This window comes from Macaca thibetana, chromosome 6 (genome assembly GCF_024542745.1).
Source record: "Macaca thibetana thibetana isolate TM-01 chromosome 6, ASM2454274v1, whole genome shotgun sequence".
Classification (NCBI taxonomy): domain Eukaryota; kingdom Metazoa; phylum Chordata; class Mammalia; order Primates; family Cercopithecidae; genus Macaca; species Macaca thibetana.
In genome coordinates, this window is record NC_065583.1 from 87,047,550 (window position 1) to 87,072,823 (window position 25,274).

The 25,274-nt window shown below is 37.0% G+C and overlaps 1 protein-coding gene across 10 annotated transcripts in view; it reads left to right on the forward strand.

Annotated features, from left to right (window-relative positions):
• KIAA0825 (KIAA0825 ortholog) overlaps positions 1-25,274 on the forward strand; it is a 475,219-nt gene that overhangs the window by 150,266 nt on the left and 299,679 nt on the right. For all 10 annotated transcript variants that reach the window (XM_050794274.1, XM_050794276.1, XM_050794275.1 and 7 more), the window contains 2 exons: positions 8,979-9,089; positions 23,825-23,964. In XM_050794274.1, the coding sequence (XP_050650231.1) occupies positions 8,979-9,089; positions 23,825-23,964 (251 nt within the window). The remainder of the gene's footprint in view (positions 1-8,978; positions 9,090-23,824; positions 23,965-25,274) is intronic.

A 25,274-nucleotide genomic window follows, 5' to 3' on the forward strand; every position in this document is an offset into this window, starting at 1 on the left:
AAGAAAACTATATTTGAGATATACCTCAGCTAGCAATGGCAAATGGAAATAGAAATAATAATTACATTTTTAAAATGTGGAAATATTTTACTTAGCTCAACAAATAAGATTTAGAAAAATCTAGAAATGTGGAATTACTTTGATTTCTGGTTAATGCAGTTCAAATCTGTAATGTTATAGAGGAGGTTAGAATATGTCTTATCATAAAACATTAATACCATTTTGTTTATATCCTCCTCCAAAATTGTCACTTTTATTTTTTAACCAAATAATTATATCTTCATGGGTAGTAAAAATTTCACATGTCTATTTCTAAGGATAAATCAGGTCAAGTGTTTCTTTGCATAACATTCTGGTAAAAGCGATATACAAATCTTAATTTTTAATAAATTTTGACACATTTGTATTAGATATTCTAAAAGAATTAACAGCTTTTATTTCGGCTTCACCTACTCTGACTTTCAATAAACCTATTGTTTCCAGAGTGTTCCTTCTAGCAACACACGTTGAGAACTACTTTTAGAAATGGAGAATTCTTTCAGAAAGGGGAAGAAACAGTGAGATAAATCACCATACGGTTGATATTATGTACATAATGGTTCATAATCATAAAAAGCTCAAGTCTGAAGCCCATAATAAATCCTAGGAAACTAAACTGATTTACCATAGATGAAAAAATTGCTATGCTCTCAGTTCAATGGGTCATTTCATCTAAGAGGAAGGCCCTGTGAAAATCGGGAACAAAGTTGACAAATTTCATGGATTGGTCATGGTGAGCAATATTGAATTTCATGCTTTGTCACAGATGAATTGATAAATTTTAGCCCCCCAATGCATTTGTAAAACAAATAAATTATTACCAAAGATTGCATATTTTAATAATAATGTAACATACATTCATTATTGTTAACCTATGGCTTTTTGATACATTTTTAACAACTATGCAAGTACTCAAATCTCTATGATTTGTGCATTAGATATTGCACTGTAACCTCATTCAGCAAATTTAAATTGCTAATTTCAACCAGGATTACAGAACATTTTACGCTAAGCACTGCCTCTGGTTTTTCTTAATATAAAACATAGATAGCTATATTGCTTTGAAGCATGAACAAAAATCTAGATATACTTTAATTCTTTTAAAATATTTCTCAGTTCAAAAAATTTCAAAAGTTTTATCCATTTATGTTTACTTAAATGTCATGATTGTTTTCCTAGACTACATATCTAATCTTTGAAATATATTTTGTTTTGTATTGACAAATGAAATCTACAGGGCAGCATGTTCTTTGCCAATTAGGGAAAAATATATTTGTGTGTTGCAAGAACTTTATAGACTTATTGGGCTTTTTTACACATCCAAGATATGAATCCATCATACTATTAGCATATTAGAAAAAATTGTGAATCTCACATTAAAAAATTAAACCCATTCTTTGAGGAATTGGTGAAAAGTAGCAATCAGATGTTAATAGTATTGAATTTTTATAAACGGTACCTGACATTTGTCACTCTACGTGATATGCCCTTTTAGAAGGTGACTGCCTTTATTTCAAGTAGTTCTGACAGATGAACTGAATGTGTTTTCCTTTCTGAACTTAGCGTAGGACCACGAAATCCCTGGACAGGAATACATGATTTTAAAGTCTTTTCAGGAAGAAGGAAACCTGTTTGCAAAAATATATGTTCTTTTTTAACTCGCCTTTATAGATTTCTGTTAGAATGTTGTAAAAGGAGTACTTCAGCTTTGTTCTCCAGGGAAAGGAACATGCTGAAACAGAAAATATTCACCATGTATTTTCCAAAGTGCTTATCACTTATATTTCTTTCATAAAGGCAGTTAAACTGCAGGTTCCGAAGCATATTCACATACATGTTCATACACATCCCCACCCAGTGATTTCATATGTTGCATTTTGGATGCGTAGACTTTAGTTTTAGTTCATGTGTAGCAGGTTAAAAATTAATTACTAGAATTTTTGGGTAAATGCAATTCAGTTTCAATTCGACAAATGTTGTTGCCTCTCTAGCCCCTATGATTAAAGATAAAGGATGCAACAATGAACCAGATTTAATATCTGCCACAAGTAATTTAAGAAAAGATGATGATATTTTTTATTTTAAATTAAAATAATGTTGTCCTCCCTAAATCTATAATAAAAGGTAGAATTAGATAATGAATTTCATATGTATATCTAATGTCTATGTCTATATTTATCCAAATGTTTTGATGTGTTATACCAAAACTCCTAATAGTAGAAACTTTTTGAAAGCTGGCTATTTCAACATTTAATAAGATGGAAGTGTGGGATTTCAATACAACTGCCAACAAGTCATGCAAAAGATAGGGTCATCAGAAATATACCCAAAGGTAGATCACTAAGCCAAGGAATAGCAGCCTCATCTTGGGGTCCATTTGTTGTCACTCATAAGGCTTTTTTAGTCACCAAATTCCAATGCTCTGTCTATAGTTCTGTTTCAAACTAATGTTAGGGCTTTCGAGGTTATGGCCTTACCCTTTGTTTAAAAAGAAACTATTTCACTGTCTCTCAGAAAATAAAATAGGCCTTTGCTTTTCCTACCTCAGGAATGACTGGCACACCTTGGAAAATAGGCAGGTCCTCAAGTTAAGCATAGAATATGCTTATGTGAAATGTTGAGCATATGGTCATATGGCCCAACAATGAAAGTATTATGTCCACACAAAAATTTGTGTAGGAGTGTTCAAAATGTTATGTCCGTACAAAAATTTATGTTTCAGAATTTTTCAAAATAACACAATGAGAAAGCAGCCAAATGTCCATCAACTAGTGAATGGATACATAAAATGTGGCATATCCATACAGTGGAATATTATTCCGCAATAAAGAGGAATAAAGTGCTAATATGTGCTGCCACAGGGATGAACCTCAAAAACATGCTAAGTGAAAACAGCCAGACACAAGAGCCCACATATTGTTTGATTCTATTTATTAGAAATGTCCAGAATAGGCTTATCCGTAGAGACAGAGAGTAGATCAGTGGTTACCAGAGGGTGAGGGGAGGAGGGAATGGGGAGTAACTGCTAATGGATACAGAGTTTCATTTGGGAATAAAATATTCTAAAATTAGATACTGATGAAGGTTATGCAGCTGCATAGTATAACCATCTATATAGTATATATATAGTATAAACCATCTATATACTTTAAATGGGTAAATCTTATGGTATATGAATTATACATCTCAATAAAGTTGTGAAAATGAATATAGACTGAATGGAAATTTAAACATACTTAAAATGATTTTTTTTTAAAAAGGTATCTGGCAGAATGCAAAATTTTCCAGAAAGTGAAGTTTCTTGTCTTAGTCATTTTGTTTAGGTTTAATGACTCCCTTTATCCACCTTCCTGTAAACATTATTTTAAAAGGGAAATCTCATTTTTAAAAAAACACAAAATTAAACAGCTTTATGTGTCATCCTAATAAGGTTAAAATACTCCAAAAGAGCCAGTCATTAAATTTAGAGAGGGCTGCTCCCAGAATATTCGACTGGCTGACTCCTGGTGTACCCCGAGGTCCAGTCTTTCTCTCTCTCCACCTCCTGTCCTCAACCTGCCCGTTGGCTGTCTACCACCCACAACTGCTCTTCACAGATGGCCCTTAAAACTCATCCTCCTTTTAACTAAGCAAGGTCTGGTAATACCTTTTATTCATTCTTTCTTTCTTTTGCCATGTATTTACCATGTATCTACTATGGGCCAGTTATTCTCTAACCTCCAGTTATCATTTGCTAACCTCAAAGAGTTATTTTCATCATGAGAAATTCAAAGCACTTAAATGTCACTTAATGACATTTAGGCAACAACTTATAGTCTCGGGTATAATGCCGGTTTTTGAAAGCGAAGCAGCGACTTAGAATTCTGTTTAAAATCTTGAATTCAGTATTCATAGGTAGTTGTCTGTGATTCTAGGGCCATCAGAAAGGTTCACATGTCCTCAGTTATCTCGAGCTTTCCAGGGCTATCTTAGTTATTCAGTTTCACATTAATTCTGCCTTGTCTAAGGTTGTGGTCTTCTCTTGGTATGATTTATTGCACGCCTCCAGTGGCCCAGGCACCATGGCAGGCACAGATGACTCAAGAAATCTAACCTGACCCTCCACTCGCATAGAGCTTACATCCTTGGGCTACCTTAATTCAGTCATGGAGGTTTATTCCATTAATATCATATTATGAGACCTGTTTCTCCTGCGGGGGCAGCCAAAACAACATGACACAAGAGAAGCATAAAACCCAGCTAACTCTTTTTAGCTCATCAGTTCTTCTCACTTTTGATATGCATTGGTTTTTATCTCCTTTCAGCATCTGGCTAAATAAACTCAAAGACCTGATCAGTTTTGTTAAAGAAAAAAGGAATTCTGGCAACATAGGTGTACATCAGAGAACCCAGAGAGAGTGAATCTAGGACAGAGTGCTGGTGTGGTCAGCAAAGAGGCAGTATAATGCTAAGGCAAGGAAGGGGCATGGCTAGTTGGGGTGGGAGGAAGGGCAAAGGCAAGGAATTTTCCCCAAATCACTCTTTTGCCCTTAAGTAAAGTCATCTTTACAGTGTGTCATTTGGGAATGTGAAGAAATGTACCTGCTTCAAACTTATGACATTTATTTTTACGAAAGTATTTAAATTTGCTGTATCAAAATTCTCTTATGTCTTGTGAAAAATATAATTCTATGGCTCATACAATTGTATTTTACTCTCCACTATGAATTATTTAGAGCATCCTCTCTTTTAACTGTATACCAAAACATCATTAGAGGTTATCTAATAGCTAGCTCATAATTTCATTCTCCCATTGAGGCTTGTGGGCCAATTTTCACCCTGTTATACTCTCTAGAATAATGAAACTAATTTGGGATCTTGCTGTGGAATTAAATGCTCATACAGATCTCACTCCCTTTGAGACCATAAACATCTGCCATAATATCTCTTATAGCCAAATAACCTTACTATAACCAGTATGACTGAGAAACTGTCAGTGGAGTAAAAGAGTTTAGGTACTGGCAGAAATGCTCAGATAAATATCATATTGCCAATGGTTTGTCATCTAAGAAATTTATGTACTAAATAACCATGCCATTATTTTTAGATCCTCCTTTATTTTGTCTAGTTGTGAGAATAAAACTGCAGCTAGGCAACCACTTAGACTATCAGAAATTTCATGTCAGTTTTGAAATGGCCATAGACTTTTTTAAGGACAATTTCTACTGATTGTTATCTTATAATGATAACTTACTTATATTGAGCACTTATTGTGTACAAGGCACTTTCCTAAATGCTTTAAATACATTATTCTACTTAATGTTCACACTGACTCTGAGGGGATTTACTATTTTAATCCCCATTTTACAAATGAGAAAACTAAGGCTAAATATACTGCCACCAGCATTGCCTGTTAATAAAAGCATATTCAGGATATAAGCCCAGGCTCTCTGGCTCTGGTTCCTGCATGTGCCCATACACTACCTCTATATAACTTTTGATGACCTTACCCTTAGGGTATGGAGCAGATAAAAAAGTAAATGCAAAGGGATTGGAGGTAGAGTTAAATCCTATAAAGAAACAAACCAAAATTAGAGCATAGAGAGGGGATAAGGTTGTGAAAGGGTAGTCAGAGAAGACTTAGTAGAGAAGCTTCAGAGGTAGAGCAATCTATGGAGCTACCTGAACATGATAGAGAAGTCATCTAGATAAGGTATTCATTCTTAGAGAAATGAGGTAACCCTCAGACAACTAGACAAATAGGGATTTTATGCAAAGAGATCAAGGAAGTGTGAGGGAAAGTAGGCATAGGCTATGAAAAAGGCTACAAAGATATGTAGTATCTTTGTCCACATTCTCCAGTCTCTCCTGCTCTCTCATCACCCATCCTTTTCTCTGAGTCTTTGAGTCTCTCTCTTCCTTTGAGACTGCCTTTCTCTCCAGGCCACTTGCTGCATCTCCTGTCACATTGTACCAGCACCCTCCTTTTCCTAGCTCTCTTGCAGTGGCGTGGTCCTCCTCATACCCTCACCTTCTTGGGCTCTATCCAGACTCTGGTACACTTTTAGAGAATATCACCCACCTCTCCTTTTATACCTTTTGACAATTCCACTCTTTGCCAAATCTTGGGTAACTCCTTTTTTCATCCTTCCCCACTTGGGTCAAGCCCCTGATCCTTGCCCCATGTGTTTGTTAGCAGATAGCCTTGTTCCTGTGCTTCTCTAAGAAAATCCACACCATCATGAATGCACTTTAACTTCTCATTTCTGTTCTTAATAATTATTCTCCCCACTCACCTCTACATCCTTTGATTACTCTCTGATCGATATGTCTATTTTCCCAATTAGAGTAAATCTTTTTACCTGACCTCTTAATTGCATTTACCTCCTACTCATGGCCTTTTAAATATTCTTTCTATCTTGTCTTGTGGCTCCTTCCCCCAAACATGTCCTACATTAAAAAATGTTCCTCCATTACTATTATGTTTCCCTCCCAAAACAGTTTTCATTCATTGTCTACTTTTATACCTACCACTCACTCAGTGCACTGCAATTGGACTTCTACCCTCAGCATGCTAAGCTAGCAACATGGGCAGGGTCCTCCATACACTCCCGATTGCTAACTCCAGTGGATTCGGTCATTTTCTCTTCTCTTGGCTTCTCTAATACCACTTTCTCCCGTGTCTTGGCCTACTTCTCTGATTATTCCTTCTTGGTTTTGCTAGAATGTTTCTTTTTCTGGCCTTGCCCTTTAAGTGTGGGTATGTTCCAGAGTTTTATCTTTGATTGTCTTTACATATTACGTTCCTTTTTTGTTTTTTGGTGGGGGATGGGGTGAGGGGGTGTGAATTCATCCATTGCTATGGCTATACCATTATGTTGATGACTTCCACATTGGTGTCTTCAAACCAGACAGCTCTTGTATGTGCTGTATCAGTAAATCCAAATTACTATTCAATGCCTTGGATGTACTTCAGATGTCTGTAGCCCCCTTAACATATCTAAAACTAAGTAAAATACTTGAAATGTATCCTAGGCTTCTTCATTTTCCTTAATTTTCTCCTTCTATCTTCTCACTCATACCATCACCAACTCCATGTCATTAGGAGATGAATATTGTTTGTTCTATGAATTTAACAAGTTTTATATTTGTCTCCTACTTACTATCTCCTGTCTCTTACCTTGGTTCAGTATCTTATCCTCTCTGACCTGTCTACTACAATATTGCCTTCATTATCTCCCTCCCTCCTGCCTGACTCTTTCCAATCTGCTCCCCTCACTACTGCTAAAGTGATTTTTCTAGGATGTAAAACTGCTAGGGTTAATCCCATGCCATAAACTCTTCAATGGTTCGTTATTGCCAGTACTAAGTCCAAACTCCTTAGAAAAACATATCCTGGTACCTGGTCTGGCTTCTGCCTACTTCTCTAGCTCACATAGTGGAATACGTGAGATGGAAATATTACAGCCTGACTTTGAAGCCTATTTAAGGAATTTCTATTTTGATCTGAGATTTACTGAGAAAAAAAAGCCTTTTAAAGAAGAGATGATATATTAAAGTCTAAAAAACATCCAAGTCTATTTAATTAGAAGATGTTCTATTTAGCAAGACAATCAGGGGGAAAGAAGGGTCAAATTTGAAAAAAACATGAAGACACAAGAAGCAAGATGTGGAGTGAAAAGATAAAGGTGGATTTTCAAAATGGAATTCTGTTCTGGATATCAAAAGACACTATTGCTCCTGTACTGTATATAAAGAGAGCTGGTACCACCTCAAAAATTCCATTTCTAGAGCATTCTCAGTCACTGCTCATAACTCTGTGTAGGAAAATATAACCTCCTGTTGTTATACATTTTTTACTAGCCAAGTTATCTGCTAAAGATTTTATGTAACAAATTCTTTTCTATTGTGTCAAGATTTAGAGTTGAATTTGAGCCAGCCTAGAAAAATGTTGCAGTGACCGTTGATAGTTGTACATCAGATATTCGGGTTGCATTGTTTTAATTTTGAAATTATAATTATGTATTTTACAACTAAATTCTTCTTTATAAACCCTCTCTAGACCCTTAGGAGTATACAAAATTAATTATAAATTCTGATTAATTATTTAATACTTATAAATCACTTTAAAGATTAAAAAGAGGTACCATGATGCTAAAATTTTTACATTAGTGAAGCAAACACTGGCATTTATTGGATCCAGGTTGAAGAAGATAACAATGGTATATAAAAATACTACTCATGGGAAACATAAGTAATATTCATTGTACTATTCTTTATCCTTTTGTCATGACAAATTGTATAACATGAGATTTTAAAAAATTAAATGATAATGGTATTGTTACACCTTCCCCAAGTGTAAGGATTGGTTTTATAGAGGTTCATAAAAATTCTAAGTCTTAACTTGTGGTTTTTCATGGCTGTGCTGACTTGCCCACCTGGCCCCGAGTCACCTATTAACATAAATCCCAAGCGGATGAAGTGGGGGCATTGTCCATTCTAGCACAATACCGTTTTGTGTAAAAATCATTAACTGAGCCAGGCACAGTGGCTCATGCCTGTAATCCCAGCACTTTGGGAGGCTGAGATGGGCGGATTGCCTGAGCTCAGGAGTTCAAGATCAACCTGGGCAACATGTTGAACCTCCGTCTCTACTAAAATACAAAAAAAAAAAAAAGAAAAAAGAAAAATTAGCCAGGCATGGCAGCATGTGCCTGTAACCCCAGGTACTTGGGAGGCTGAAGCAGGAGAATCACTTGACTCTGGGAGGCAGAGGTTGCAGTGAGCTGGAATTGTGCCACTACACTCCAGACTGGGCAACAGAGCAAGACTCTGTCTCCAAAGAAAGAAACAAACAAAAAAAATCATTAACTGAATCCTAAGTAAAAATCAAAAGTTATTTCAATCGTCATAGTTAATGTTTCCTGTATATTCTAAACTAATGATTTGTATTTCCCTAGGACTTTTCAGCATGGCCTGGATGAGTCTACTTCAGATTCCTTAAAATCATGTTTTAAGCAACCATTATATTGGGTTTCTTGCATATCACATTTCTACCCTTCTTTACTCAGGTGAGAGCCTCTAAATGCTATACTATCTGTAATTCTATGATTCCTTTTAAAATTTAATAGAAATTTTTATCTGTGGATATAAATTAACTTATATCTTACAAAAAGAACTTACAACTTTTCACAATTGGCAGGTAAGTAAAGAGTATTATTTCTCTTTTCTTAGCTCAAGAAGCAAAGGCATAGGCCTCATAATTCTACTAGCTTATAGCTTTAGTGATGTAATGGAAAACTGTAAAGTTTTGGAATTTAGTTTTATTTTAAAATTTGTCTTTCTTGATATATGACTGGGGATTTGACAGTTCTCAAGCTAATTATCAAACATAGACATGTAACTAACTCAGAGCCTTAGGTAGAAGTTGAGAGAGAAGTAACTTTTCAAATTATGAGTAGGATCTTTCACTTTTATTATTTAATTAACAGCACTTAAAAACAAGAAAAATCATTTAAAGTATGAAATGTGCTTCCAGAGTAATCTGATGGCATTTTGTGGCATTGTGTGAAATGGCAGTTTGATTTCTTGCTGAATATAACATTGGAAAGTACCTTTCCTTGGTATCTGAGAATAAAAATATCATGTACAGCTAAAGGAGACATTGTTAATCCCCATACATTCTTGATTCATCTTGGAAATACACTATCAGCTATTTTACCATCTAAGCTGACTCTGTCTCTTGAGGAACAAGATTGTCACCCATAAATAGAAGGTGTGAAAACCTCATATACGAAAGTTTCCATACACACAACAAACTTACACTGTTTGCCTAATGTGTGCCTGTTTCCATATGGGTAATGAAAAATCCAACATTAATGAGACATAGACCCCATCTTCAAGGACCTCAATGTATTGTCATTACTTCATTTACATATAAAACTTTGTCTACATTTCTGATTAATTCCTTATGATTGAGTCCTAGAAATGGAATAGTCTCAATGCTCTGTCATCTTGTGTGTAAATATATCTTGCCATCTTGCACATAAATATATTTTATTTCATTTGGAATTAAATAGCCAACTCCTTAATACTCATTGTTGCAAAAGTAACAAATGACTGGATCTCTTACAGTGTGAGTCAAGCCAACAAGCTCTGTCATTTGATGAGTTCCTACATTTATAAACATATCTGTTCTCCATGTTATTATCACATTTGCTTTAACCTATTTTACTGCCTGCTTTTATTTTATATCTGGAACCACTGGAGTTATTTTCTTTTAGTTATAAGTCTGTAAGACTTCCACTTCCAAGCTTGCTCAGATCAACCCAGCTAGAGTCCTGGAAATCAGCATGGAAATGGGCTTATCTTTCAAACACTAATTCTTATATTAACTTCTTTCTCTTTCTATATCTACAGCAAGCAAAAATGCACATTTCTTTTCTTTCTGTTCTGTTTAGCAACCGATCCCCACTATTGTCCTAACACGAAGACTAGGACATGGAGATGACTATTCAGCTCATAGTGGAAATGAAATTTTATGCAAATTCATGAGGACAGTTTAGTAATACGTATTAAAAACTTAAAAATATTTTTGCCCTTTTATCTAACAATTCTGTTTCTAGGAATCAACTGTAAGCAATTAATCAGAGAGGTTGACAAAGTTTTATATATGAAGATATCCATCGGAGCATTATTTATAAGAGAAAAAAATGGAAATAAATATTCTACATTGTAGCATTAAACAATTTAGTATGGGATAGTGGCATAATAGACTATTGTGGAGTGATTAAAAGGCTGGGTTTTGAAAAATAATTATATGGGGAAATAATTGTGGTAGATAAGTTAGGGGGAAAATTCAGGTTAGTAATTATGAAATTACCAAAGCCAACCCAGTTTTTAGAGTGATAAGTGTGTACCAGACACAGTGCTCAGCGCTTTACATACATGATCTTTTTAAAACCTCACACTAGTTCTGTAAGGTAAGTACTCAGGTGCTTCTTTTATGGAGAGCAAAGTGCTGTATAGGCAGCAATGTTCTGGAGAGAAGAAAATTGGAGGCCAGGCTCTGAACTCAGGCCTGTTCTATTCTAAAGCTTAAGCTCTTGACAACCATACCCCTGCCTTTCAAAGGAAAGAGCAGTTCAGGGTGATGTTAACAGATGTACATGAAAAATCATTCTACTGCACAAATAAGATTGTCAGTTATTAATTATGTAAGGTCTTTTTCGTGATTTAACTTTGTAGGGACTCTGACGTGCTAGTATGTAGTGTTTAGCTCTGCTATGGTCTGAACATGTCCTCCAAAATTCATTTGTTGGAAATATAATCCCCAATGCAACTGTGTTGGGTGGTGGGGTCTAATGGAAGTTATTTATATCATGTGGGTTTTTCTGTCTTAAATGGATTAATATTACCATAAAAAGGGCTTACAGGGATGGGTTCATTTTATCTTGCCCTTTTTCTGCCACGTGAGGATGCAGCAAGATCGCTTCACCAGATGCTGGTGCCTTGATCTTGGACTTCCCTGCCTCCAGAACTGTGAGAAATAACTTTTTCTTCTTTGTAAATTACCCAGTCTGTGTTACTCTTTTATGGCAGCACAAAATGGACTAAGACAGTGTCAAAGGAATGATCTAGTATGCAGATTCCCCAAACTTGCTGGGTGAGAGAACTCGTTTTGCAGAGAATTAGCAATTATTGGAAGGTGGAACATCATTGGGAAGTGTTGAACTATGCTATACTATCATATTTAGAGCGCAAAAAAAGTACATATAGAAAAATAAATATTGAAAGGATGTATAGTGGTGGGTTTATAGTTTTTATCTGTGGGTGGTAGGATTGCAACCAATTTTAATTTTCATCTACATAGTTGTCTATATTTTCCAATTTTTTTATAGTGATTATAATTTAATTTTATTAATTATGAATACTTTTTTTTTTGAGATGGAGTTTCACTCTGTCACCCAGGCTGGAGTCCAATGGCACGATCTTGGATCACTGCAACCTCTGCCTCCCAGGTTCAAGTGATTCTCCTGCCTCAGCCTCCCAAGTAGCTGGGATTACAGGCATGTGCCACCACGCCCGGCTAATTTTTTGTATTTTCAGTAGAGACGGAGTTTCACCATGTTGGCCAGGCTGGTCTTGAACTCCTGACCTCAAGTGATCCACCCACCTTGGCCTCCCAAAGTGCTGGGATTACAGGCATGATCCACTGCGCCCAACCTGTGAATACATTTTTTTTAAAAGCAAAAAGAAAATCTGTTTTCTTTGATTTCTCTTTAATTCACATGGCTTAACCTGTAACCTCTATACAGATGATTTCCAGTTCTACATCTATAGCTCTGAGTGATTACCTATACCCCAACGGTGTATGTCCAGCTGTTCTTATTTCTTGAACACCCGCTTTCTTTCAATGCCATGTCTTCAGATGATCCTTCTTTCCCCTCTTCCCTTGTCCTTCATGCAGGGAGTCTTTTCTATTAGGAGTAACAGTATTGCTACATGCTTCCAAAATAGAATCTTGATTATGATTTCCATGCTGAGCCTTTTCTTCCTCTAGTCCTAGTTTATTATTGTGTTCAGTTCATTCTTCTTCCAAACTTCTCTTAGAATCACCCTTGTCTCTCCACCCCCTTATAACAACCTTAGTCCATTTTACTATTATTTAACATGTTTAAAAGACTGTTTTCATTATGTCTCTCTCTCATTCAGAAACCTGTAGTAGCTTCTGCTTCACCCACACTGTCACTCCTGGCTTGCTTATTGGAGAGTTTTCTGGCTTATTTCCTGGAGAGTTTTCTCTGCTCCAGTTAAGTCAGTCTCCTCTTGTGTCTTTAAGACTTAGTTATTCCATATTTTTGATATTTAATTTGTTGCTTATTCTCAGCTTCAGGCCTTTGTTTATGCAGTTTCCTTTCTTGGAATACCTTTGGTTCTCTCCTTTGTCTTTCTAAATTCTCCATGCAAGGTATAGTAGGAGGACTCTGACTGATATCCCACCTGCCCATCAGGTGTCATATTTTCAACTAAGTCCATATAATATGCCTAGAAAGATGTGATCCATGTGATTTGTAATCCAGTGTGCTCAGAGCACTGTACAATCAGAGGAACCCAGGGCAGCAATAAAAGCACTTTTAAAATAACTAAAGTTATTGATTTGCATTTATCAGACATTACAATGGGGATTCCTAGACCACCATTATATGAACTTAAAAATCTCACCTTTCCATTAATTTCCCTCATCTGTATCAGCTGTCTGTGTGAGTCTTTCACCCCAAAATTATCCTTCAAAACTCTATTCTTCACTTTAGCAACTAAAATGAACTGTTCAAGGAAATACGGGAGTTGGATGATGACAAACAAAAAATGTATTAGGCCTATCTTTTGGTAAAGGGGAAGGCTGAGAGGAGAGGTGACTGAAATAGTTAATATCATGAAGGAAGTTAGTAAGTTATTCATCTATTTGCTTACTTATTTGTACCTGCACATTGTTTCAGAAAGAATTTAAGTCAGCATTTAGCAATATTAAATAAACTAAGATAATTAATTAAAAGTGGGTGAGAAGGAAAGAAACAAAAAGGACATGAAATTCAGAATACAAATAGAGTTTAAAATGTAGTATGGACCATAAATTTGTCTATAATCTTACTAGAGAAAAATATGAAATGGATAAAAACACAATTTTTCATGTTCTCCTAGAACCCTGGGAATAGAGTTTAGAAGAGTTTATTTTAGGGAAAATAAATATATTTTCAAAGCAGTGAGTAAAATGTACTATATTCATTGTCCGTAGCAGTGGTATAGGCTAACAGTGTGAGTTGATTTAGAAAGGATAATCAGTTTCATACTAGATTAAACTAAGACATGTGGAAAATGTATTAATCTCAAGGTTAATACAGATACCATATTGTGCATTCATAGAAATGTTCAAGAAAGAATGCTGTCCTAGTCAATTATAATATGTTGCATTATAATGTCTTTTATCATTTTGTAAACTTTCCTCCTCATGTGGTTTAAAAAAGTATTTTCAGGTCTTCCTTAGCTAAGCAGGTCATAACTGTACACTGAGTCCAAGAAGTATAATCAGTGTGAGTAAACAGTCCATTCATTTTAACTACTAATTTTCTTTTATGGTGACAACATGATGCTTTGATTCATGGCCAGTCCATTTTGAGCTGTATATATTTCTTTCCACTGGGCTTTTTGTTTCTACTATGCTTCTATTCAAAGTAATCCTGTTTCGTATTTATCTATATATTTTCCGCCCTAAACATATTAAGCTATCTTTGGTTTCATTATATTCATATTACATGCTATGTGGGTCTTTCCTTTTATTTAGTTTAGCAAGATGTGTTTAATCATTCCTTCAGTAAATGCATTCAAAAAATGTTCTCCATGTAAGGCATTGTGCTAGGTGTCAATGGTGAAGGAAGAGGCAGGCAATGACATTTGAGACAAAGTCCCTTTCCTCATATTATCACATGTTGGTGAATAAATCAATTGTATTTGCCTACTTGACCACAGTATGTGATACCATTGTCTACTCCCTCCAACTTGAGATATTCTCTTGGTTTCCTCCTGAGATATTTACCCACTTTTGTCTTCTTTCTTTCCTGTTGCTGCTTTTCTGTTTCCTTTGCAGGTTCCTCTGCTTTAACCTGGCAATTAAATATTGAACGTTGTTAGTATTCTATACTATAACCTTTTTTCTTAGATGATGTTATCATTTCTATGATTTCTTGCACTCCTTGTGTGCCCCCAAATCCATATCATTAATTTTAATCTCTCCTAAGACGACAGATCCATAATATATGGGTACCAACCATACATGACTACCTTCTTGAAATTTACACCTGGAAATCATAAAGACATCTCAAACTCACCATGACCAAAACTGGACTTAGGATGTTCCCCTCCAAACAGATCCTCTTCTACTATTCCCTATCTCAGCTAATGGTACATCCATCCAATTGTAGAAGCCAGAGACTTAGACTTAGGAGGCAATTGGACACCTTTTTTATCTCCTACATACCAAATCCATTACTAAGTCTCATTAATTTTAACTTCTAATATCTACTCTCCATAGTACCAGTTTCACCTTAGTCCCAACTACCATCATCTCTCTCTTAACTACTCCAGTGACCACTAGCATTCTTCCTGTGTATATGTTGCCTTCCATTTCTAATATTCTCCAACTGTAGCAAGAGTTTTCTCAAATCCAAATCTATTTTCAAAACTCACATTTTATCATGGCATACTTATGGCTTACCTTCCATGAATTTACCATTATCCTTAAGTATGTATAAAAAACTAGCATAGCGTATAATATCTACATAGATGTGACTCTTACCCACTTCTCAACCCTCTTCTGATACCCGCTACTCTGTGAATTCTGCTTTCCACACATTTGCCCCTTTACATTTTCTTTCTATTCCATGTTCCTTTCTGCCACAGGATCTTTGCACGTGCTTTTCCCTTTCACTAAAATGTCTTTCTCCTTCACATTGGTAATGCCAGCTTATCTTCATCTCTCAGCCCAAATGTGACTTCTGCAGGGAAGCCTTTTATCAACCCCGAAGACTAGTTAACTTAATTTTTACTACAACTTCTAATAGCATTTTTGCTTTTTTTCAATGAGTTTTTTAAATTGTTATTTTATCTTTATTTGTATGATCTCTTAAACTATATATGTATCCTCCACTAAATTCTGTAAGAATAAGGAATTTCTGCTTTTTGCTTACTGGTATGTCTCCATGGTTTAGCATATACAAGTTAAACAATAAATATTAGTTGAATGAATGAATAAAAAATTCTAACTAGTATTGTGCCCCCTAAGTGCTATATTAAAGTATTGTATTGCATAAATGCTATAATAAATGGTAGGGACATTTGATCTGTGTGGTAAGGCCCAGGCAGGGGAAGCACTGTCTTAATGAGGAGGTGACTTCTAGTATCCTTAGGAGAGAACATCTAGGGAGGAGTACAAAAAGAGTTTTGGTCTCCCAACTGCTGCTGAAAAACTGCTCTGCAGGACTGAGGAAAAGAGCTTAGAGATCTTGTCCTCTGATGAGGTGCCAAGCGTTGACATAGCGCCAATAGCTAGCGGAGAAGTAATGAGAGATTTAAACACCAGAGATCTTAAATGGCTGTTCCAGAGTGTGGATGGACAAGCAGTATGAAAAGATTTTCAGAGGGAAGTCAGTGTCTATGGAACAGTTATTTTAAAAAGTGAAAATGTCAACCGAACTAAGTATTTAGCATATGGACCTAGATATCTTAAGGTGTATATCTTTTCTATCATGGCTTAAATATATTACATGATTATATTACATAATTCAGAATATAGAAATGAAGCCAGCAATGTGATAATAGGAAACAGCTATAGGTTTTCACATTGGTTTGCATACTTGTTTAGTTCTGTGATTTTGGAAAGTTAGCCTAGGCGTGCTTCAGTTCAGTTTCCCCACATATGAAACAGTTTATATTTTGGTGAGGATGTTGAGACATAAATACAAAACAATCTTATTAATCTTCTTGAAGACAGCATGCAATCCTATGGTCTATTTCCTCCATCTTGAAACATCTTCTTCCCTTGACTTCTGAGATATTCTCATGGGAGGGTCATGAGGACTCCATGAGGTCAAGTGCCTCAGTGGCATTCATCATGTGAATACTAAACTATCATTCATAGCTGCTGTTAGTAAAGAGCTATATATTTCAGAGAGTGGCAAGTTTTATCAATTATCTAAACGTGTTGAAAGGACTTACTTCAAGTATGAAAAAGTGGAAGAAATATTGAACCTCTTTCTCACTGGGTCAGGAATGTGATGCTAGGGGAGACTTTTTCTGAACTTCCCTTAACAGATCAATATCTGATAGACAGGAGCCAATAATAGTCAATGGCTCCAGGGAGGTAACTTCTGCTCCTCAAAAGGATGGTTGATTTATTCAGTGTTGTCCAATGTCTTGGTGATTCAGGTGCTAGATTAGTATTGCTTGGAGGGAGCCCAAAACTGATGGCTAGAATATAATTTCAGTTGTACACCAGGGAGTGTAGATACAACCAACCTTGAAAAAAATGATACTCTTTAAAAATGTCAATCCACATTAGTGGACAAAGTTCTTTTAAAAATCAAGGCAAATTCTGTATATAAATATGCAGGTGAACTCTATCTGATTTCTAGTAATTAAATCATCTTTAAATATAAATATCATAGAGACTTGGCTATACCCATTATAGAGATTAAAATATATGCAGATATTTTCAGTGCTATAACTGTGTATAGTTTACACACTTTTGGTTAAAGTGAAGAGGAAAATATTTTGGGTTCCTCTCAACTTTTTTTCTCAGGCACTAAAATTATCTTCCTGGAGAAAGATGACACAATTGCTTTAAATATTTGTCTTTACTTCTTTTCCCAGAAGAGTTTGAAGGATACATTATGGAAAACCAAGAGTAGTACAACAGTAATATGGGGACTTCCTTTCTCCTTTTGTTTCCCCACATTAGGGCTTTCATCCTCAGTTTCTCTTTAGTTATGCCCTTGCCTTTGTTCTCTGAATCATGTAACTTATGGTCTCTGGTATAAACTTGGCCCAGTAACCCATGCCAAGAATCATCTGGTTGAAATCAATTTCTAGATACCTTGAATAACATGGCTTCAATTTGGGAATAAGGTTTGAGACCACAAACTTGATTTTGGGTCAAAAATGTCGTATTGTCAGTCAGGAGGTTGAATAAAGCCAGACATTCTCAAAGCTGGAAAATATAACATAGGCACCAAATATCAATCAGGTTGAATGGGAGAAAACATGGAGTAATGGAATGAGCATAGGTTTTGAAGTCAGAGAGATCTGGATTCAAAGTTCAGCAGACACGCTTATTAGCTTGGACTAGTTTCTCAATACTCCTGAAACAAGAATTAAGTGAGAGGAACACTAAGTGCCCTCATACATGCCCTATTTTGGATTTCTCCAAGCAGCAAACCCTGAGACAAGGATTCAAATGAATGTAGTTTATTTTCTTAGTGGAAGAAACACCGGAAGGGGAGTGGGGAGACAAAGAGAGAAAGAGAGCAAATAAAAATTTGTGTAATCAGCCAGGTGCAGTGTCTCCCACCTGTGATCCCAGCACTTTGGGAGGCCGAAGTGGGCCGATCACAAGGTCAAGAGATCGAGACCATCCTGGCCAACATGGTGAAACCCCATCTCTACTAAAAATACAAAAATTAGCTGGGTATGGTGGTGCATGCCTATAGTCCCAGCTACTCAGGAGGCTGAGGCAGGAGAATCGCTTGAACCCGGGAGGTGGGGGTTGCATTGAGCCGAGATCATGCCACTGCACTCCATCCTGGCAACAGAGTGAGACTCCATCTCAAAAAAAAAAAAAAAAAAAAATTGTGTAATCAAGCTAACTATCATAGGAGTGACCAGAACTTAAACTTAAACCTCTGGGGGGAAATTCTGAGAACCAGTATAAAATACATGTTTCAGAGTTATCCCAACAAAGGAGCAAGGATGCTGAGGTATTTATACCCCAACTCTTCTCAGTCATTGGTTGAGGGTCACTCTGATAGTGTTAATTCCTGCCACTTGCAGCCTGTCTTGCTGAAAAGTACAAGAAATCCAGGCTGTAACGGAGGTGAGCCAGGCCAGTGTGAACTGATAAATAAGGACAAGAGGATATGGGGTGATATAATTTGGCTCTGTGTCCCCACCCAAATCTCATCTTGAATTGTAATCCCCACATGTCAAGGAAGGGACCTGGTGAGAGGTGATTGGATCATGGTGGCAGTTTCCCTGACGCTGTTCTCGTGGTAGTGAGTTCTCACAAGATCTGATGGTTTAAAAGTGTTTGGCAGTTCTCCCCCTGCTCTCTCTCTCCTGCTGCCATGTAAGATGTACCTTGCTTTCCCTTCGCCTTTTGCCATGATTTTAAGTTTCCTGAGGCCTCCCCAGCCATGGGAACTGTGAGTCAATTAAACCTCTTTATAAATTACCCAGTCTCAGGTAGTTCTTTAGAGCAGTGTGAAAACGGACTAATACATGGGATCATTGACAATGTCTTCTATGGCCCTACCCTTTATACCACTGAGATCTACTTATTCCCTGTGTTAGGTTCCCTGAATTCTATCATTGATTCTTCAGGTTCATTGCTGGTTACAATTTATTTATGTATTTAAGCTTGATGACAATGGACTTAGTAGGACAGGATACAGTACCCCCTGCTGCAGATATTTCTGAATCTGCAAGTGATATTTATTATTAGATTCTTCTACCACCTATTCCATCTTACCCTCATCATTGGCCATCATCTCTGCTGATTTACGTTATTTGCCCAGTGGGGTCACTGAGACCTTTATCCTTGAGGTGCTGAACTCCTGGTTACCATTCCCTTATCAGACTTGGTTACTGAAGTCTTCTGAATGTGATAGTTGTCAGTCATGAAAGCATTGAGAGATGCCCTGGTGAATCTCTAGAGTTACAGATACTCCTCCCTGCTCCCCTTATGCAGTAGCAAGCCCAGCTCCTTATGATAAATAGGGTTAATCACCCCGACCAGCGTAGTAATTCCTTTCTTTGCCTGATAGACTGCTGGCATGGGGAGCCAAAAATGACCAGATGGCAGCTATAACTTTAGGTTTAGTGGGATCCTAAATGGTCCCCTGGTAAAGGTGTGTATACCCCATCCCACCCCACCATGGAAACCAGAACCTCTGCTCCTCCAGAGCTTATAGTTATTGGGATAGGAGGCACAAATTTGTCAAGTGGATTATCAGAATCTTTGGTGGGAGGGGCTGCTCCTACTTTCACCCCTTGTCTCTCAGACCTATGTAGTTTGTCTGTTGAGGACACAGTGCCATATAATGGCTGTTGGCTAAAAGTAAGTATCAAGTCTTGAGGGACAGTGTTCTAGCACCACTGAATGTCATTCCCAAGCTATGAATTTTGGAGTCCATTCCAATTTTCTGCTAGTCTTGCAGCTTCTGCATGATATATAAACGGTAGGAACAATGTACCCCATGGTCATGTGGCCTGAGCAATAAGGCTACTCATATCCTAGTCTGAACCTACTGCAGAGCCTTCTCTTGGCCTGAGCCTTACCTCACATCAAGTTGGAAATTAGGACAGTATGACTGATACAGCTAAGATTTTGTTTAAACATTCTATTGCAGCATGAGTACATACCAAAAACTTGAAGAAAGTTTGGGAACTAATTGATGAATTTTCATAAACATACCTGAATGTAGCTAAGATTTTTCACAATGATTTTATAAAAATAGTTTGATAGTTTCATAAACCAGTAATGCTTGGACCCCATTACTACTTGGAATTTAAAAATTCTTTAGGCCAGTTTGTGCCCCAGAAATACAGCACTTATTGGAGTATCAGCTGAGTACAACCCCGTCATAAATTCATCCTGTCTCCTAATACAAGATTTATGAGTTCTATGGGATTTATAACATTTTACCCTCTTTGTATTATGGTGGAATTCAACATGTACATATTTGATACATACATACGTGTGTGTGTGTGTGTGTGTGTGTGTGTGTGTGTATAAAATTTCCCTTTCTGTCATTTTTTGTAAGGCTAATCTCACTTTCACAGCTCCACCAGCTCAAAGGCTGAGGGAACATATGCTTCTCCATATGCCCAACACAGATTCCTCAATGCATTTATTACTCAGAGCTTGGTGATTGAAGAATGTTTGTACTATTTTATTTTTCCTCATAGTGAGTCATTCTACTGTACATTTAAAAATCTGTGATAAGTTGAAAGATCCAAGAATTGAGGTACATGTCAACAAACAGCTTTCCATCTGGTAAATGAGAGATTTTATTTATAACCAGGTATTCAGATACAGTGGTATAAAGTGACATTCAAATGATTTTATTCCATGACTGAAGGGCTAAGGAAAACACTAACCATGTCCAATCCATTCACCACACTGCAACCAGATCAGGAAACTCCTCTGCCTTAAACTTTCCAATGGGCCTAAAATCCACACCTTGGGATATTAAGGCCCTCCACAATCTAGCTCTCGGCTCCTCCTTCAGACTAGCTCTCAAAGATTCCCTTTCCTTTCTACACTCAAGCCAAATGGGATCTTTCAGTTCATTAAATGCCTTAAGTTAGCACTCAACTCAAGCATAATATACAGGTAGGAAATGTTCAAAACCCAAATCAATGTTAATATACAACTTACTACCAAGTAGCATTTTTCATCCATTGAACCCCAAAGGAGCATCTAGAAGTCAGTGTTTAGGGTTTAGGATGGAACTAGGGACAGCCATTGTGAGGATCTGTTTTAGATTTTTAGTCCAAAGGCTCAGCTAGTGAATTCTTCCTTTGGCACCACATTTGGAACTACTGCAGAAGTCAGACCCAGACTAATCTGCAAAATAATTCAGAACTCCTGGGATGTTCAGAACTGATAGACTTGATTCCTCTGGCCCTTGAGTTTAGTAACACCCTTCTTCTCTCTTTACCACTCACCCAAGGAGGGGGGTTTCCTAGCTAACAGTGCCCCACCAATTGCCTAAGGAGTTATTCCAATTTGAGACATGTTATCAGAGTTTTACATGGGAAACCTGAGTTGGCCCAAAGTTTAAGCACAAGCTGATGGATTTTGTGTATCATAAGGTTATGAGATGTTCCAAACACCATTCCAAGCCAAGGGGGAGGTGATCCGGGACTTTTTCATTTTGTGTCTTTGAATCTTCTCACTTTTGTTTCAGCCAGCCTTTTGGCAACGCGTCCTCATCATTTTTTTTTTCTATAAGTTTGCCTACTCATTTATGAGCAGAAAAATCAATCAGTTAACATTTAGAAAGCCTTTAAATGTGCTTAGTTCACTAGTAGAAGCTTTGGGATATAAAGCAAGTGTCTTCACAAAGTTTGAATCTGGGTGAATTGAACAGATAAAACTTTAGTTGATGAAATAATAAAGCTAAAATGTGTAAGCTTGCCACTGTGAAGATAAATTTCTAGTGAAGACTTCACTGGGATAGTGAATTTTTTGTGGCAAATCAAAGGAAGAGTAGGATTAAGATAAAGATAAAAGGTTATAGGGAGTTTATTGCATGGATGGTATCTTAGCTCTGGCTGCTATAACAAATATACCATAGACTGGGTGGCTTAACACACATTTATTTCTCATGGTTCTGGACGCTGAAAGTCTAAGATGAGATACAGCACAGTTGCATACTAGTGAAGGCCTTCTTCCAGGTTTCCCATAGTGAACTTCTTGTATCCTTATGCAGAAAGAGGTCAGGCTAACTCTGTAGCATCTTTTAGAAGGACTGTAATCCCATTCATGGGGTCTCCACTTTCATGAACCCAGTTATCTCCCAAAGCCCCCATCACCGGATACATTGGGATTAGGGTTTCAACATATGAATTTTGAGGAGGGGGAGCACAAACATTTAGCCCATTGTGGGTGCAGCCAAAGTGGACCTGTGCAAAGGCAGAGGAAGGAAAGAGGATGCTAACTGGTCCTAACCCTACTGCCTGTGCTTCAGAAAGCACTGCCTACATGCATCAAGCCTTACCATGCATGCAACAGAATCTCCTGGAGAAAGATTGTCGAAACACAGATTTCTGCCCTATCCCCTGCTCCCTGCCCCCACTCCCCACCCCAGAATTTTTGATGAGATGAGGCTGGAGAATTAGGATTTTAAACAAGTTCTCAAGTGATGTTGATGCTGCTTGTTTGGGGCCCAAGCTTTGAAAACCACTGGTCTAGACTGTGTTGATAACTGGATGGCTTAAAACACAGTAAATTGCATCTGCTAATGATAATGCTGCCAATTGCCTCTCTCAGTGATACCCTTTGCTCTGAATTACTTTCCACCTTGAAGCATATGATGCTCCCATTCTCACCTCTAGATTGCTCAGTCCACCTTCCCTTCCCCATGCCGCCCTATTCCCATGTCCTTAAGGCTGTCACCAGATTGAGTTTAGCTATTTCCTGCCTTTTTTGTTGTTGTTCTCCTTGTAAGTTGATTTCCCATTTTTTGACTGTTAGCCAATCTAAATTTTAGATTTCTAGATTTTAGAAGGGAAAAGTAAATAATGTTATCAGTTCCTTTGCTCTCCTGCTGATTCACTGATAAATGAAAGTGGTGATGTGAGAGACCTGATTTCTATTTTCTGTTCAACACTGATGATAATTTTTCAAGCAGAAGCATATCTGCCTTGGAATTCTTTCCCTTTGATGAAATGATTACGCAAGTAGGTAACAGTGTAACAGCAGTAGTTCTGATAATTGAATGTTGATGTAAGGCTTTACATATTAAATAATTAGATTATGGTTGATCCTTGACAGAAGCTTTGAATTTTTTTCATCTGCAATCACAGTATAGAGCACAGTATATAGCAAATTACAAACTAGCGAAACCCATCAGAACTTCTCTCAATTAATAATGAAAGGAGTTAATAGCACATAGTAGGCATTCATATATTAGATGAATAAACAAATGAATGCATTCCAAAAAATGCATAAATAGTTTTTCTTCCCTCCAGGAAACAAAAACAGACATAGTTCCATGAAATATAGGCATGGGTATTTTGTATCAGTTTTAAATTTGGCAGGGTACCAAATGTTAATTTGCTTTTAGCTAGTTGAGATTAAATGTAATTCCTTCCCCAGGCAACCCTAAAGTAAGTAAGCATGAAAGCATTTTCAGAGTAATCTGGGAGGAATTGACATTTAAAGGAGCTAGCATTACATCTGTACTTTAAGGCTATTAATTTCATAGATAAATTAACTTCATTACTCTATCTTTATCTTGCATTTTGAAAGGACTCCATCAACTGGAGGACTGAAAGCTGAGGGTCAATTGAAACTGCTCTTATCCCAGCCAGGTTGTAACTGGAACTTGCTTCTGGAAACCCTTCTGCATCATGATGGACTTTTACTGAGAATCTTGCTGAAGAGCTCAAGTGAGTATGAGTAGTTATAAGAATGTCCTCGAAAAACCTAGTCATTACTCGAGTTGAATAACAGTTTTTTTCCTAGGCAAACATTAGAAGAAGGATGTAAACCAGTGGCATGTATCAACATTCAGTTGGGTTAGCAGCAAACAAAAGCATTAAATCGCTTTACCAACCTATTTGAAAGAATTTATTTCAAGGACTCTGAATGAGAGAAAACTATATTTTTATATGACACTGTTCTATCACAATTACCATTATATAGAAATGTATCAATATGCAGGGTTTGAAATGCCTAAAAAAATTGTAGGAATGCAGTTATGTTTCCAAAGCACAATCTGAATTAGACCTAGAGAGAGAGAGAGAGAGAGAGAGAAAGAGTATTAGATTAACACTGGGAATTTCAGTGTATCATGAAGAGTGCTTGTGCAACTTACGAACAAGCAAGCTGTGGCCTACAGCTATATCCGTTGGAGCATAGAGTAGTAATCACCAGAAAATTCTGAATGGAAATTGAGGAGTAATATAAGACTGTGCTTCTCTTAATTAGTTTCTTTTTTTCCCCTGTAAATGCTTTTTAAGAAAATGGTAAGTAATGTTATGTCAGTATAATATTACATCTCATTGTAGTCCCACTTCATCTAGGAAGAGCTTTTCACCATTTTCTCATACTCCTGTGCGTCTCTCCTATTCCGTACCACAAGTGAAGCCTGATAACTTTATCAATTACTAGTTTCATTGTAGGTTTCCCAAATCAAAATCTTTCTTCTCTAATTCCCTATCACCTGCAGGACCCAAGTCTCTTCACCATTCAAATATGATCCAGAATAGTTTTCTAACCTTTTCCCCACTATTTCCTTGCACACACCACCCATTTACTCCTGTAACAGTTGTTGTCCCCAAAGCCCCAAGCATGCGTTCACTACACACCTTGGCTCACCTGTCTTTCCTACTTAAAGACCTGCCATAAACTACTTAGCTTCCACCAGTCTGCAAAGACCAGCTGATGTTTCAGAGCTTTGAATGCTCCATCTTACACTGATCTCTTCCTCCCCTGAACTTCATACTGAACTTTCATCTTGGCTACTTTATTTGCCCTTAGCATGCACTGCCTTGTATTTTTATTGTGTTTATATATGAATGAGGCTAATGTCATTAGGCCCTACCAGCCTGTTAGTATACAAATGAGGTTCATAGCCTTTCCTTGTGTAAATAGCTCCAGTCATTTCTGGTAATTTTTGTTATCTCGCATCTGCTCAGGACCTGTGCCCCGTATTCTCTCCCATCCACCTTGATGTTTGGTTCCCAAAAGGCACTTA